The 15382-nt window shown below is 37.3% G+C and overlaps 2 protein-coding genes and 1 long non-coding RNA gene across 3 annotated transcripts; 1 reads left to right on the top strand and 2 right to left on the bottom strand.

The window, feature by feature from the left end:
* Window positions 1-2199: 2199 nt before the first annotated feature.
* Window positions 2200-4181, bottom strand: LOC135646084 (transcription factor TRY-like). The gene is made up of 3 exons (XM_065165227.1): window positions 4047-4181; window positions 3893-3980; window positions 2200-2500 (listed from the first exon to the last, which is right to left on the bottom strand). Exons 1-3 carry the CDS (start codon window positions 4099-4101, stop codon window positions 2362-2364), a joined length of 282 nt encoding a protein of 93 aa, XP_065021299.1. The 5' UTR covers window positions 4102-4181; the 3' UTR covers window positions 2200-2361.
* LOC135646086 (uncharacterized) lies at window positions 2388-12103 on the top strand. The gene is made up of 3 exons (XR_010498955.1): window positions 2388-2517; window positions 3035-4204; window positions 11966-12103. It is a non-coding gene; the product is annotated as an uncharacterized LOC135646086 (long non-coding RNA).
* A 14-nt stretch (window positions 12104-12117) lies between these two features.
* On the bottom strand, window positions 12118-14564 carry LOC103993752 (transcription factor TRY-like). The gene is made up of 3 exons (XM_009413931.3): window positions 14257-14564; window positions 14095-14182; window positions 12118-12297 (listed from the first exon to the last, which is right to left on the bottom strand). Exons 1-3 carry the CDS (start codon window positions 14309-14311, stop codon window positions 12147-12149), a joined length of 294 nt encoding a protein of 97 aa, XP_009412206.2. The 5' UTR covers window positions 14312-14564; the 3' UTR covers window positions 12118-12146.
* Window positions 14565-15382: the final 818 nt, after the last annotated feature.

Here is a 15382-nt window from a genome sequence, read left to right on the forward strand (position 1 = left end):
TCGTGGCCTTATTTCTGTGTCGTCTCAAGTATTATTTAGAACCAGAGAAGGAAGACTATAAGAGAAGGGTTGCCCTTGATTCCTTTCGACTCCGAATCCTTCTCTGTGTCTCTCGGGGCAAGAAGAAGCTTCGTCACGGAATATGGGGAGACGTACAGCTACAAAAGAGGAGGTGGGGGGAACAACTTGGTGGAGGTGCACCTTCTGAATCGTCACTACTTCAGATCTTAAGACCGACCGCTTCCAGCGGCGGATTAGAGCCAAGTATGTAACATGACCTAGTCCTCGATAGCTGTTTGATTAGCAAGTTCGTTTGTGGTTTTATCTTGTTTGTGATTAGCAAGTGTATGTGGCATAAATACATACACTTGGTGGGTTGGAGGCCCATGAGACGAGGACTTCCGGCCACGGGCTTCTTCTGTTCGGTTTCTTCCCTTATCTTGTTTCTTGTTATTTGGAGACTCATTCTGAAGCTGATTGATTTGATCTGTCGGTGGCGCTTTCTGTTCTTTATCTGTTTGTTCTCTTATCTGATGCTTTGGAAGAATTCGAGACATTCGATATCTGTTTGTTCTTATGCCTGGTGCATTCGCTTTCTTCATCCTTTGTCTGTTTCTTCTCTCATCCTGTTGCTTTGAAAGAATTCGAAACATTCGATATCTGTTTGTTCTCGTGTCTGGTCCGTGCGCTTGCTTTATTCATCCTCGTCTGCTTGTTCTCTTATCTGTTGCTTTGGGAGATATACCTGTTTGTTCTTATGCATGATGCATGCGCTTTCTTTATCCTTTATCTGTTTGTCCTCTTATCTGATGCTTTGGTAGAATTCGAAACGTCCGATATCTGTTTGTGTTTATGTCTGGTGCATGCTCTTTTATCTATTTGTTCTCTTATCTATTGGTTTGGAAGAAATGTAAACCTTCGATATCTGTTTGTCCTCATGCCTGACGCATGCGCTTTCTTCATCCTTCATCTGCTTGTTCTATATCCGATGGTTGATTAGAATTGGAAACGTTCGACATCGGCATGTTCTTGTGCCGCATGCGCTTTCCTCGCCCTTATCTGTTTGTTCTCTTATCTGAAGCTTCGGAAGAATTTGAAGCATTCGATATCTATTTGTTTTTATATCATAATTGCAAAATGTAACGAGAAGCTATGGAGTTGCTTGTTTATGAACAAAGGGGGAGAACTCCTCCTCACTGCCTACCGACCAACAGAGAGAGACCCAAAGAAGTATAAATCCGAATGTTCACATTCTCTCTTGTGTTCATTTTAGTGCTAAAATATGCCAAAAACAAAATTATATAGCTCAAGGACCCTTTAATTAAATCTAAATTATGTCTATTTATTGTGTCTTATGTCCCCATGATAACATTTATTGTGTCTTTTGTCTTATGTCCATTTCTTTTTGTTCTTGGACTATCCATCATAAAGCAAGTGGTTCTCAATCTTGACAATGCCCCACAAACAGCCATGGACCATTCATCATTACTTTGCTTGGATCGGCATGCGTTTACAGTCCCAATATGAGACTTTAGTTCTCAGACATGTTCTTGTTGTTGCCTTCCTTTAACTGACCGTGCGTGTTGCACGCATGCATCAATTGCAACAGCAAGCCATATGTATTAGAATGATGCTGTAGGTGAGTGCCTGAGGGGGGAGGAGAACCCGTCGGCCGCACCGCCCCGACTTTACGGTGGACAGAGTGGCCGTCCACTGGCGACTGGATTAGTGTCGGCAATTGCTGCCATATCGTACTTATTAACAAAAGATCAAAGTGGCATAACAAATAGGTAAATTTAGTTGACCAAATCTTATTATAGTAGAAGTTTTTCTTATTAACTAAGGTTTCTATGTAGTCGATCCTGAATAATACATTGAGACTAGATTTTGATTAGAAATGGGAGTTGGAGGGTTAATACTTTCTCAGGATAACAATAACGATTGTTAATGATAGTAGTAGGTTTGAGAAAAACTTCAATCTTATGATTTGGTAAGGTTAATTTAGTTTCTCTTGTTTTTGTTCTTGTTTGCATCGTACATGTGGGGCAATGAAGCCTATCGAGGATATGAGGAAACAGATGGCAAACTGGTGGACATTAGCATTTCTCTAATTAAATTAAACTCAGTAGAACAACAAAAAGGAAACCTTTGAATTTGTTCATCGATCTTATAGGTCAACCATGTCAGCCAGTGTAGTCGTGTTGATGAAAAGAGTCTGCATGTTAATCCTCTTCGGTCCTGCAGTGGTATGTTCGCATACAAGTACAAGGACTAGGGTATCATTTGTTTCTTGCAGCCCATGGGAACGAAGAGGAGGGAGGATAGAGGTGGAGGAATACATTCAGCTGCACTAACGACATCTCAAGATGTTGCTCTGCCACTACAACCTGCCTCCCTCTTAAGCCGCTTCTCCGCAAAGTACTCGCCATAGCTCATGATCCAAAACCTCTCGATCTCCTCTGCTTTCCTCCCTGTGACTCGACCGGCTATCAGACCCCACCTGCATAGCACCACAACGTCAGTAAATTTGCTTGCTCTACTCACTTATCGAGATCTAATTCTTGCTATCCAATCATATTTGTTAATATGCTTTTTAGTTAGGAAAATTCCTTTGAAAAATCTTTATTTTTAAGCTTTTTCTAAAAATATCCCCTATTTTCAGAATTTCTTAATAATATATATATATTTTTGACTACTTGGAATACCTTCGGTCCTCCTCCTATGGACCGTTATAGGGGATGTTTTTAGCAATATCGAAAAAATACTATAGCATGGTACAAATACTATATAACGAAATATAAAAATATTTTAAGAATTGATTTATAAAAAGAGAGAGAAAATGCATAGGACTGACTATCAAATCATTGGAAAAAATACTATTAGGAAATTCAAGAAAATAGGTTATTTTCCAAAATAAAAATAAAAAGGTTTTTTTTTTCTCGAAAATTCATCCTTTTTAATTTATTTGTACTTGTGATGTAGCAAATTACTTTAACCACGATAGTTTAACCGTGCGTTGTCTTTTCTCATGCAGGACTTGGGAGGTATCCGAAGGTTAAACTGAACCCTCTTAACATCATATATCTGTCTACTGTCCTGTAACTTTCGTACATTAACCTTAAAGAGTTGTCAGCATCATCGGTTTATGTGCATCCTCGCATTGCTATCTCTATCATGATCATCATCATCATCGTATTTCCTGATGCTAATTATTATTGATGCCATTAGCCATAAAACTTTGAATTCACCGAGAAGGAAGTTATGAAACGGAGACAGAGAGCGGGGTAAGAAATTGCTGCTATTGTAGTAAAGTTTTTAATGTTAGCAGGTCAGATGGATGGATTGAATCACCCACAGAATCTGTCACTTGCACCTGTCTGTACAGGTGAATTTAAGATGCATTTAATGGGATGATGTGATCTACTATAGACCTGATTGATAGGACATCAACGTATCAAGTCCGTGCAGCTTCGCAGCCTTTCCCGTCCCTCTTTTTTGCTGCTTCACCTTTTCAAATGAGAGCAGAGTTTCCAAGAATCATTTCATGTTTCACCTTCTCTCACTTGGAAAAGGTGGATTCTGGAACTCAAGCCCTCAGGATCTAAAAGACACATACTGTGATCATCATAAATAATCTCTATCGATGCTTTTTTATTCTTACTTTCGTTATGACAATTCCAAAGTTTATTTGATGGCTTTTACAAACAGATGGCCTTATACCATGACTGCACTATCATGATGAGATTCCTGTTTGTTGATGCAAGACATGCAAGAAGATGGCATGCTTGGCAGTCCACTAGTATGATATGAGTCTATAATCTTGTTTGCTATGTTTTCCGAAAGAGAAAATGACATGAATCTTAAAGCCAGAGAGGGAGATGGTAAGGCTTGCCTGTCGCCAACAAGCCTGTACATCCTGTGGATGAGGTCTTCCTCTTGCTCTGACATGTCGATGAACTCCCACTCCTTGCTACTGACATCTGCAGAACAAAGACACAAAGTTCATGAGATATCAAGCAAGAAGAGGAATGAAGACAGCATGAGACCTTCGAGTTCACGGTAGATGGTTTCCTGCTGCAGTCTGCAGCTGCGCTTGCCCATGGATTTAGGGAAGGAAGATTGGTCTGCCAAGAAGAAGAAGAAGCAAAGCAGGAGAAAGAGAAGTAAGATGGCTGGGACTTGGTGCCTTCATATGCTCAGAGAGGTAAGTGCCATAGCCTTTATGATGTCATCTACTTATGGCCACTCTTTCTTAGGTCTTTGACTGTTGTCACCCTCATTTTGACTGGAATTTAACTAGGAGTACTATTAAATAAAAATATTAAGTTGATTGTGATTAGGTTTTAATTAGAGATAGAGTCGAAGAATAAAATGATTTTACTATTTAGAACAAGAGTAGAATGTAGTTAGATAATAATAATGTGAAAACATTTCTAACTTGGTAGAAATAACTCATGACCTTACCTCAAATCATAAACAAACAGAGTACAAGATAGTGATGACATCATGAAAACGATTTACCATATCTTGTTTTCTTTTTGTTGACTAAATTTTTCTTTATTTCATCGATATCTCAATTAATTCTTAATTTTATTTTATGGAATTCTTTGGGACTAATTTATGGAGTTGTTTATGTTGATCAAGCCATGCCATAGGACTGGAAGCCATACTAAATTATGGATCGACGAATCAAGTGATATTTCTATTTCAATTCATCGGTGAACCAGACTTTTTCATTGGTAATGAACAACGTAGCGGAATCAAATTTTTCTTTGGGAATGAACAACGACCCAACGTGCTATTAATGTGGGTATTTCTATTTCTAGAGTAGCATCCACAACTCAAATTAAAGCCCTATGAGAATTTTCATGAATAATAAAATTGACCGAGAAATGGAGAAAGATAAGAAAAAGAAATGCAATCTAAAACTTCATCCAATCAACAACCTGCCAACCTGAAAATAATACAGACTATGACCTTCCGGTCATGGAACAATAAGACAAGGTGTTTATCGTTTGTTCAGGATGATTTTCGATTCTTGATTTTTACTTTTTTTTTTTTTTTCATGTTTTCGTGTTTTCTTTAGGGCAATGTGTACGAGGTAAAAAAATACTGTAGTTAGCCTTATTTTTTTGTTTATTATTAGTGTTTTTGTTTTTTGTTTTCATTATATAAAAAAGATTTATGATTGTGTGTGTCATGGGCTAATTTTTTATTGATAATCTAGTAGCGCAAAATATTAGCCAGCACGTTAAAACCTCCAAGTGCTACTGAGACTGATGGGCCTTTGGGTAAGTATCTGAGAGGTGATGCAACATCTTTAGTGTGCTTACTTTATGTTTGATGAAAGTGCTAAGTAAACATTGGGTGTATATTTACCTTCGGAATCCCTTTATATACGCTTGTTCAGTTTGTTTTCAAGAGAGAGAAAAAGGAGAGAGAAAATAAGGTTTTTGAGTTTTCTACTCGACAATCAGGGGTTAAATTTTATCAGTTTTAGCCTAAATTTTATGTGGAGAATCTTTACAGCAAGCTCTACAATCTTAATGGTGTTGATCTACAGTTTACCCTCTCTGAGGTACTTTCCTGTGATACTCATTTTGTAAGACCTAAAATTCTCTTAGAGATCCATATACGTGATGAAGATGTGCTATTCTTAAGCCAAGAGATATGATCTTGATATTATTGTATCCACTTGTTATTTTAGAGAAGACTTATTGTAAACATGTTATCATTACTATTGATAGTGGAAGTTTGAGGTGGACTACGGTCTTATGGTTTTTCCCGCATTGGGTTTTTCACATTAAAAATTTGGTCTCATTGTGTGATTGATTATTGCTCTACTGTTTATGCTGTTCTGGTTCATATTTGTTTTTAATATTAAGTTGGTATTTTGATGAGGAATCTATTTTGATACACAAAGAGGGAAATACTTATTTCTTTTTAACAGGTTTTTTCGAACATGGTGCACGCTATGAGAAAAAAATGCAGTAATGTTATTATACCATTGACCCTTAGGAAGCCTTAAAGAGGGAATTGCGAACTCAGTTCATGCTAGAGAACACAGAGTTCATGGCATGATGAATGTTGCGGCAACTTCGCAAGACCTTTACTATCCGAGGCTATATGAAGCAGTTTTTTGCATTAATGCTAAATATTTAAGACATGTTCGAGAAATATAAACTTTTTTGCTTCCTCGATGGTCTAAAACCATGGGCTCGCCATGAGTTGCATCGTTAGAATGTCCATGAGCTAGCATGTGTAATCAATGAGGCAAAATGGCTCACAGATTTCTCTACAGATTTCTCTACAATAACCTTACTACATTTTTTTCTCACAGTGTGCACCATGTTCGGAAAAACCTATTAAAGCGAAATAATTATTTTCCCTATTTGTGTATCAAAATATAAATTTAATATTAAAAACACACAATGAGACCAAATTTTTAATGTGGAAAACCCAATGTGGAAAAAATCATGGGACCGTAGTCCACCTCAAACTTCCATTATCAATAGTAATGATAACAGGTTTACAATAAGTCTTCTCTAAAATAACAAGAGGATACAATAACATCAATATCATATATATTGGCTCAAGAATAGCATATCTTTATTACATTGATGGATCTCTAAGAGAATTTTAGGTCTTACAAAGTGAATATCACAGGAAAGTACCTTAGAGAGGGTAAACTGTATATCAACACCGTTAAGATTATAGAGCTTTCTGCAAGGAATCTCCACATAAAATTTGGGCTAAAACTGACAAAGTTTAACCCTTGATTATCAAGTAAAAAACTCAAAAACCTTATTTTCTCTCTCCTTTTTTCCTGTTATTTCCTCTCTCTCTCTCTATGCGTCGTTGTTCTCACGCTACACTAACACACGTCGATGCACAAAACCCTTTTCTTTTGCTGCCAGAAATTGCATGTTTCTTTTTCCTTTTAATTATTGATTTGGGCTGAAAAGCTCAATTGTCCAATCCAAGCCCACATATGGGCTTGACCCAATAATTCTTCCTCTCCGGCTCATATAGTGGGCTGTACCAAGCCCGCTCTTCGCCTACATGTTTCAAGCTTCTCCTTAGACAAAGACTTTGTCAACATATCTAATCTATTCTCATTGGTACACACATTTTCCAACTATAACTCTTTCATCTCAAGCACATCACGAATCCAGTGATATCTCACATCAATATGCTTGGATATAGAATGGTATGTTGAATTCTTGGAGAGATGAATGATGCTCTGATTGTCATAATAAACAGTATATTCTTCCTATTTCAAACCAAATTTCTGTTGAAACTTTTTCATCCATAAAGCTTCCTTGCAGGCTTCAGTAATTACTATGTATTCTGCTTCTGTGGTTGATGGAGCAACACAATTCTATACCTTAGATTGCCAAAAGACTGCTCCCCTTATAAATGTCATTAAGAACCCCGAAGTTGACTTCTTGGAATCAGTATCACCTACCATGTCTGCATCTATGTACCCTTCTAACACAGGTTCATCACTGCCAAAACATAAACACAACCTGGAAGTACCTCTTAGATATCTTAATATCCATTTCACTGTTGCCCAATGTTTCTTTCCAGGATTAGAGAGAAATCGGCTGACAACTCCAACTGCATGAGCTATCTCTGGTCTATATTTATCATCTGGTAAAGAGCTGAGAAGTAATATTTTTTGCATCTCATCATCTATATTCATTTTCATAGCAACCAACTTGTTTGCAAGATTCTGAAATAGACTTATGTGTTCAACAATATTACCACTATCTTTAAACTTCAAATTTACAAGCCTTCTGAGGAGAGAAATTTTATTTCCTACTATCTTTTTCGTAAAGAGATTTTCTAACATTTGACAAACAACATCAGCACTGGTTTCATCAGAAATATACTCATGCAAGTTTATATCCATCTATCTTATAATATAGGAAATAGCTTTTCTATGTTGAACTTCTCATTCTTCATCGTCCATAGTAGAAGATTTATCTTTAACTTTGATAGACTTATACAAATCTTTGTAATAGAGCAAATCTTCCATCATACGTCTCCAAGTGGAATAATTTGATGAGTTTAATTTAATCATACCATATGACTATTCCATTTTAATCATACAAGAAAAAACTAGCACCAAATAACCTAGCTCTGATACCATTTGTTGGAAAAAAACCTGTTAAAACGGAATAATTCATTTTCCTCTTTGTGTATCAAAATGGGTTCCTCAACGACATATACCAACTTGATATTAAAAGCATATATGAACCAGAACATCAACATTATATGAACAGAACAACAACGCGTAGAGAGAGAGGAAATAACAGAGAGAGAAAAAGGAGAGAGAAAATAATGTTTTTGAGTTTACTGCTTGACGATCAGGGGTTAAACTTTGTTAGTTTTGGCCCAAATTTTATGTGGAGAATCCTTACAATAAGCTCTACAATCTTAACGGTATTGATTTACAATTTACCCTCTCTGAGGTACTTTCCTATGATATTCACTTTGTGAGGCTTACAATTCTTTTAGAGATTCATCTATGTGATGAAGATGTGCTATTCTTGAGCCAAGATATATGATCTTAATATTATTGTGATCCTCTTGTTATTTTAGAGAAGACTTATTGTAAACCAGTTATTATTACTATTTATAGTAGAAGTTTGTACGGTCCCGTAGTTTTTTTCGCATTGGGTTTTTCACATTAAAAATTTAGTCTCACTATGTGATTGATTTATTGCTCTACTATTTATGCTGTTTTGGTTCATATGTGCTTTTAATATTAAGTTTATATTTTGATACACAAATAGGAAAAATAATTATTTCGCTTTAATAGGTTTTTCCGAACATGGTGCACACTGTGAGAAAAAAATGTAGTAAGGTTATTGTATCATTGACCCTTAGGAAGCCTTGAAGAGGGAATTGCGAACTCAGTTCATGCTAGAGAACACAGAGTTCATGGCATGATGAAAGTTGTGGCAACTTCGCTAGACCTTTACTATCCGAGGCTATATGAAGCAGTTTTTTGTATTAATGCTAAATATTTAAGACATGTTCAAGAAAGATAAACTTTTTCTGCTAAATATTTAAAACCATGGGCTCGCCATGAGTTGCATCATCAGAATGTCCATGAGCTAACATGTTCAATCAACGAGGCAAAATGGCTCATAGATTTCTCTACAGAGATGATAGAGAAAAAGTACATATCAAGGAGAAAAAAGTACTTATCAGAGGAGAGATCTCCAAAAGCTTCCAAATGGAAGCACATGAAGAAGAAAGGTGCTCCGATGGGACATGGATCCAAAGAAAACATCTCGAAGTCGGACATGTCTTTTGTGAGGTGGAAAGCATCCGATGTTGGAATGCCCACAACGAAATGAGTTGCTCAATGCCCTTACAGCTTCTTTCCAGCCAGAGGAGAAGAGAAGGCAATCGGCTCGAGCAAGTCACGTTCAAGTAGTGACGAATTATCTTCAAGCCCTCGCACAAGAGTTATGCGTTTCTTGAACGCATTGCGAGATGAAGTCCAAGAGAAACCTAAGTAGAGGCCAAAGAAGAAGACCGACTCTTTAAGCTCTAGTTTGTCATAGTCTAGCAATGATGAAGGATCACCATAACAATCTTGCATTGAGATTGTGCAATTGTTGAATGCACTACTTAAGGGTTAAGTGGGGGAGCAGTCAAAGGCAACACCGAAAGAGATAAAGGCACATAATAACCTAATAATATTTGTGGACATCAAGTTGAATGGGATGATGACTCGCGCATTGGTGGACATAAGAGCCACACACAATTTCATAATGAACCGAGAGGCAAAATGACTCAGATTAAAGTTGGAAAAAGTCTGAACCGAATGAAGACAATCAATTTAGAGGTAGAACCTATTTTTAGATTGGCGAAGGGAGTTGACATCGAGATTGGAGATTAGAGTAGGAGCACCAACTTCATAGCGCTTCCCTTGGATGATTTCCAAGTCATCCTTGGGTGGAGTTTTTGCAAGAGGCGAAAGCAATACCCATGTCATTCTTGAACTCGTTTTTTGTTGGGCGATAACTCTCCATGCATGGTGACACTTTCGAAGAGAGCTTTGAAAGACATATATACTCTTATGCTATACAAGTGACGAAAGAATCAAGACGAGAGGACCTGACTCATCCTATAGCGATGCAGTTGAAGTTAAAAGGCCTCAGCGCGGGGTTAGTGTTTGTCGAGACAGTCACACTTAAGAATATGTCGGTGTGCTAAGATCTTAGTTGCCAAAGCCCTTTCCACAGAGGCATAAGGTGAAATGACAATTCAAACTCAATGAAGGAGTCAACAATCTAGTAGACCATCCACATTAGGCATCATTAATGCCATGCAAATTGTCAAAGAATCATAGTTGACAGTGGCCATGCAACAAACATATGGAGATGACGAGGTATGCAGACGCAGTTGATCAAGAGAGGTAAGGCATTACAACGACCTCGAGTCCAAGACTCAAAAAAGAACTTGGTCAAGAAAATGTTGAACTAAAGGCCATGAATATAAGGAGATGAGGTATGATACCGCAGCAGCAATTGGGACATGGACGTGGACGATCCCACAGCTTTAGACTTGGCCATCTTGCTCTTTTCGTTTGCGATGACGGTAAATTACCTATACGTTCACCTTTCTAATCTTTTCTTTGTTATGTAGGTCATTTGTGGATTGCACGAGATTAAAGTCTAGGCTGATCCTAGCGAACACATATCTTTTGAGTGTTGCATGCCTTAGATAATCCCAGTTAAGGATGTGATATTTCAGCTAAGTAATTAAATATTATATAGGTTAGATTAAGTTAGCTAAAGATGAAGCCAGTTACTTAGTTCAGATCATCCAATTAGTAAGCTTTAGAACCTTTAAGCCTAGGAAATTTCATCTTAGTGGTGCCTTACTTGGTAAACAGGATTCTAAATTGAAAGAATTATGTTCATTCCAATGACATTATGTGTCTGAATTGGGAAGGTTTTATATTAACTTCTGTTAATCAAAGTCAACCGAAATCATTGGCTTTTCCCAAAATATTATTTTATGATCAATCAGTTGAAGCTATAACTGTGGTAGTATTGCTGTTGATTTGATCTACTGATTTGGAGGGATTCTCAAAGGATGAAGACCATGTCATTGTCTTCAAACAGTGGAGTGAATAAATTCCTTCTTATCATCTTTGTCTGCAATATTTAAGAAAGCATGTGGGTTTGCACTGCCTGTTTTACATTACAATTAAGGGACCAAGAATAGACCTTGAAAGCATTCTGTTTGCTGAGTCTCATAGAAGCACTAAGAACACAAGTGATGGTGTATTGTCTGCTGAATCTAAAGAACATGTTCACATGAGATCTTTGCATGATTTGGTCCCCCATTCCATGGATGGATTTGATACCCAAGATCAAGAGGCTTTTTTTTATTTGAAAGCTAGCCCTGATTTATGGTAGAAAATGTCCTCTTGCATTCATCAGACAAGTGAAAACATCTTCTTATTGATTTGTTTTCTTAGATCAACTTGCTATTTACTCCTTTTCAGATGCAAATGGCAGCATTTTATTATATATATATATATATATATATATATATATATATATATATATATATATGTGTGTGTGTGTGTGTGTGTGTGTGTGTGTAATTTTTTTACACAAAATTAAAACTTGAACATTAATCCTCATTTGAGCCCTGCAATGACATCTTTAAAAAATTTAAAACTCGGACCGAAAAAAAAAAAAAAGTAGGAATCAAAATGCTCTTGATTTTATTCATTATAAAAGCCTAAAATTTTCAAGTATATAATGTTTTATCATAAAATTTTGAAAGGTAAATTTATCATTGTTTTTATAATGTTGTTCATAATATTTTATGTTATTTAACATAATATAAATATATTGTATATAAAAAAATTAAATATATAGTCTGATCCACTAACTCATCGATTCTAATAACTACGAGCGACTGCCAGTGTTGTAGGCATAAACTTCCGAGTTCCAGGGGGCCATGGTGATTACAGATTGCAGATCGCAGATTGCAGATTGCAGAGGTAGGAAATGGTGGAGGAAGGGATACAGTTCCATCTCGCCATGTCTATTAAGAAAGCAGCAGTCAACCAAGAACACAGCAGCTGCAGCTGCATCACCTCATCATCATGGTGCTCTTCTTCCCTCACACCGCCCGCCCTCACCTGCCTCCCTCTTCTGCCGCTTCTCCGCGAAGCTCTCGCCATGCCTCATTATCCAATACCTCTCGATCTCCTCCGCCTTCCTCCCCGGGATTCGCCCTGCTACGAGCTCCCACCTGCACACCAGTAAGTAATTATTCTATGATTACCAACAATTCTCTTTCTTTTCGTGCTGTCGTTATCAGCTCCATCACTAGTTTCATGTTCGTCATCATCACTCCCATCTCACTCACTGCTATCTCTACTGTCGGCGTCTTTCTCACCGACCAGGATGATTAAGTCATGGATGCAGAGAGAGATAGATAGAAATGTAGGAGGTTTTCTCACTCACTGCTATCTCTACCGTCGTCATCTTTTTCACCGACCAGCATGATTAAGTCATGGATGCAGAGAGAGAGAGAGAGAGAGCTGTCCCAAGTAGAAGAGTAAAAGGTTTATGGGGATGGAATGATGTGGTAGGACATCAACACGTGAAGGGCGTGCACGTTTCTTAGCTTTTCCATCCCCTCTGTTGTTCGACTTATTCACCTTATGAAATCCCACCAATTTCAGATCTTGTCTTCTCTCACTTTATCTCTAAATTTCACTTATCTTTAATCTTGTTTGCTCCTATCTATCTTGTCGATATTAATGTGTTGATATTAAATATATATATATATATATATATATATATATATATATATATATATATATATATATATATATATATATATATATATATATATATAAGTAGTTTAAAAAATAAATTTAAGTATTAGTTAGAGTTTTAAAAATAGTAAAATTATGAAAGAAAATATTGAGAAGATTGCTATGATTTTAGATTGAATGAGAGAATAATTATATGATTATGTGTCTCATTCCTTCTCTCCATTTAGAAATCAAACACAACATATTAGTCTTACAAATTTAATATTTTTTTTCATCTGATATCGAAGCTAGATTTTTCTTTTGATGGTTCTTAAATACTCAAATTACAAGGAAGAAGAAGAAGAAGATTTGGGGAAGATCAACTATGGCAAATGATAGCGACTCAAATCTCAACCTTATAATAATAAGTGCTTCAATTTTCAATGGTGACTGACATCTATGATTTTTGGTTTGTGAATATGAGAATCATGTTTCTTTCTTTCACTTGATTTATGGGATTTGGTTGAGAATGATTTATGATGATTCTGATAATAAGAAACCATGACAAAAGATCAAATAATCAAATTAAAAGAAGAAAGATTCAACAGGATGTTTCAGATGCAATCTTCTTCTTCTTAAGGATCATGAGGGCTACAAAAACAAAGAATGTATGAGATCTTTTGCAAGAAGAATTTCAATGAGATATAAAAGCTAGGACTATCAAATTTCAAACCAAAGAGTTAGGAGAATATGAAAATGAGATTTCTATATAAAGTTTATGGAGTTGATCAATCAAATGAAGTCTTATTAGTGACAAGAGAATTCTAGAGTATCATAGAAAAGTTTAATCCTATTGTGACTGTATGAATTATTTGAATCAGTATGAACAAGGGTTGAGTCAATGTTCATCAGAGAAATGGAGAATGCATTTCAATCAAAACTTAATGTTGCTTTCAAAAATAAAGAGAATAAATTAAATAACCAATCACAAAGCAAGAGGGAGTAACCAAACTAAGGAAGTAGAAGTTCATCAACAACAACAACAACAACAACAAATAAAATATGAATAAATTATGACAGAAATTTCAGTAGAAAAAGGACCACCAAAAGCATGTAGAATAAGCAAAAGAAATAATCATGATAATGTATCTTCTTCTTTCTCTCATCTTAAAATTTTAACTTAATATATTAATCTTACAAATTTAATATTGAGAGAGAGAGAGAGAGAGAGAGAGAGAGAGAGAGAGAGAGAGAGAGAGAGAGAGAGAGATGATGATAATGCTTGCCTGTCGCCAACAAGCCGATACATCCTGCGGATGAGGTCTTCCTCTTGCTCCGACATGTGGATGAACTCCCACTCCTTGCTACTGACTTCTGCAAAACGGAGACAAACCTGCATGAAATACGAAGCAAGAAGAAGAAGAAGAAGAAAGAATACAGCGGGAGACCTTCGGATTCACGGTGGGTGGTCTCCTGCTGCAGTCTGCGGATCCGCTTGTCCATGGAAGAGGAAGTAAGATGTCTGTGACTTGTGGCTTCAGATGCCAAGGGAGGAGGGAGGCATACAACCTTAAGGCGTTTGGTAAAAGGAATATATGGTACGTGCAACGGATGGCATTGTAAGCAGCGTCGTTATTTCATCAGCTGCAATGATAGATCAGCTTGAAGGAGGACCACTATGGGAGTTGATTCCTCCTGTAGATAGCTTCCCCACCTTCCTGAGTCCTTGGCCTGGCCGTCCTTCGACTCTGCTGTGCCTTCCATGTGTTTCTTTCTCCACCTCCACTACTATTATTCCCCTTCTTCGCTCAACCACCGTGCTGATGATGCCTGGAGATCAAGTACTCTTCTCTCTGTGTCTCCTATTATCTCATTGCAGCTGGCTGATACACTGATCTAGATGTGCGCGCACTCCTCGATTCAAGAGATCGAGTTCAACAAGAGCATGCGTGATGTTTGTTTGTGAGAGATACAGTGGATCATATAAGGTTGTCACAACTTTTTGTGTCTATGGGGAGGGACACTGTCATCCTCAAAACAGGACCAATTTTGCCGAAGCTTCCTTTTAGAGAATCTCCAAATAGTTTATGTCGATTCCTATTAACTTCCAACTTGCTTAAATAAATCATATCATTCACTTTGACTCTTTTAGCTTCAAAGACAAAACAGAGAATTATTTATTTGGATCAAGCCCAATTAGACCACCTAATCGAATAGGCCCGGCCCATTAATAATACGTTCTCTTTTGGCTTGAATTGGTCGATTGGGACAAAATAGTATGTATGACATATTAATAAAGAACAAGAACAAAAGATAGTACCTTTTAACATGTCCTAATGAAGCATATGCCTTTCCTTTCCTTCGAAAAGGAAATAGTAAACCACCATGCGAACTCCGAAAGAGTTTTCTGGCGCACCCACTCGGTCACGTGGCTTTCTCTTCATCGTACGCTAATCCCCACGCGCCCCCGCCCCCTCGTGATGCGGGCCGACGCCGTCCCCACCACCCAAGAGGAGGCAGCACCGGCTCATGGGCTCCCCCATCCCCCACCCTGACGCCGCCCTGCCTCCTCCG

The sequence above is a fragment of the Musa acuminata genome, chromosome BXJ3-8 (assembly GCF_036884655.1).
Source record: "Musa acuminata AAA Group cultivar baxijiao chromosome BXJ3-8, Cavendish_Baxijiao_AAA, whole genome shotgun sequence".
Taxonomy (NCBI): domain Eukaryota; kingdom Viridiplantae; phylum Streptophyta; class Magnoliopsida; order Zingiberales; family Musaceae; genus Musa; species Musa acuminata.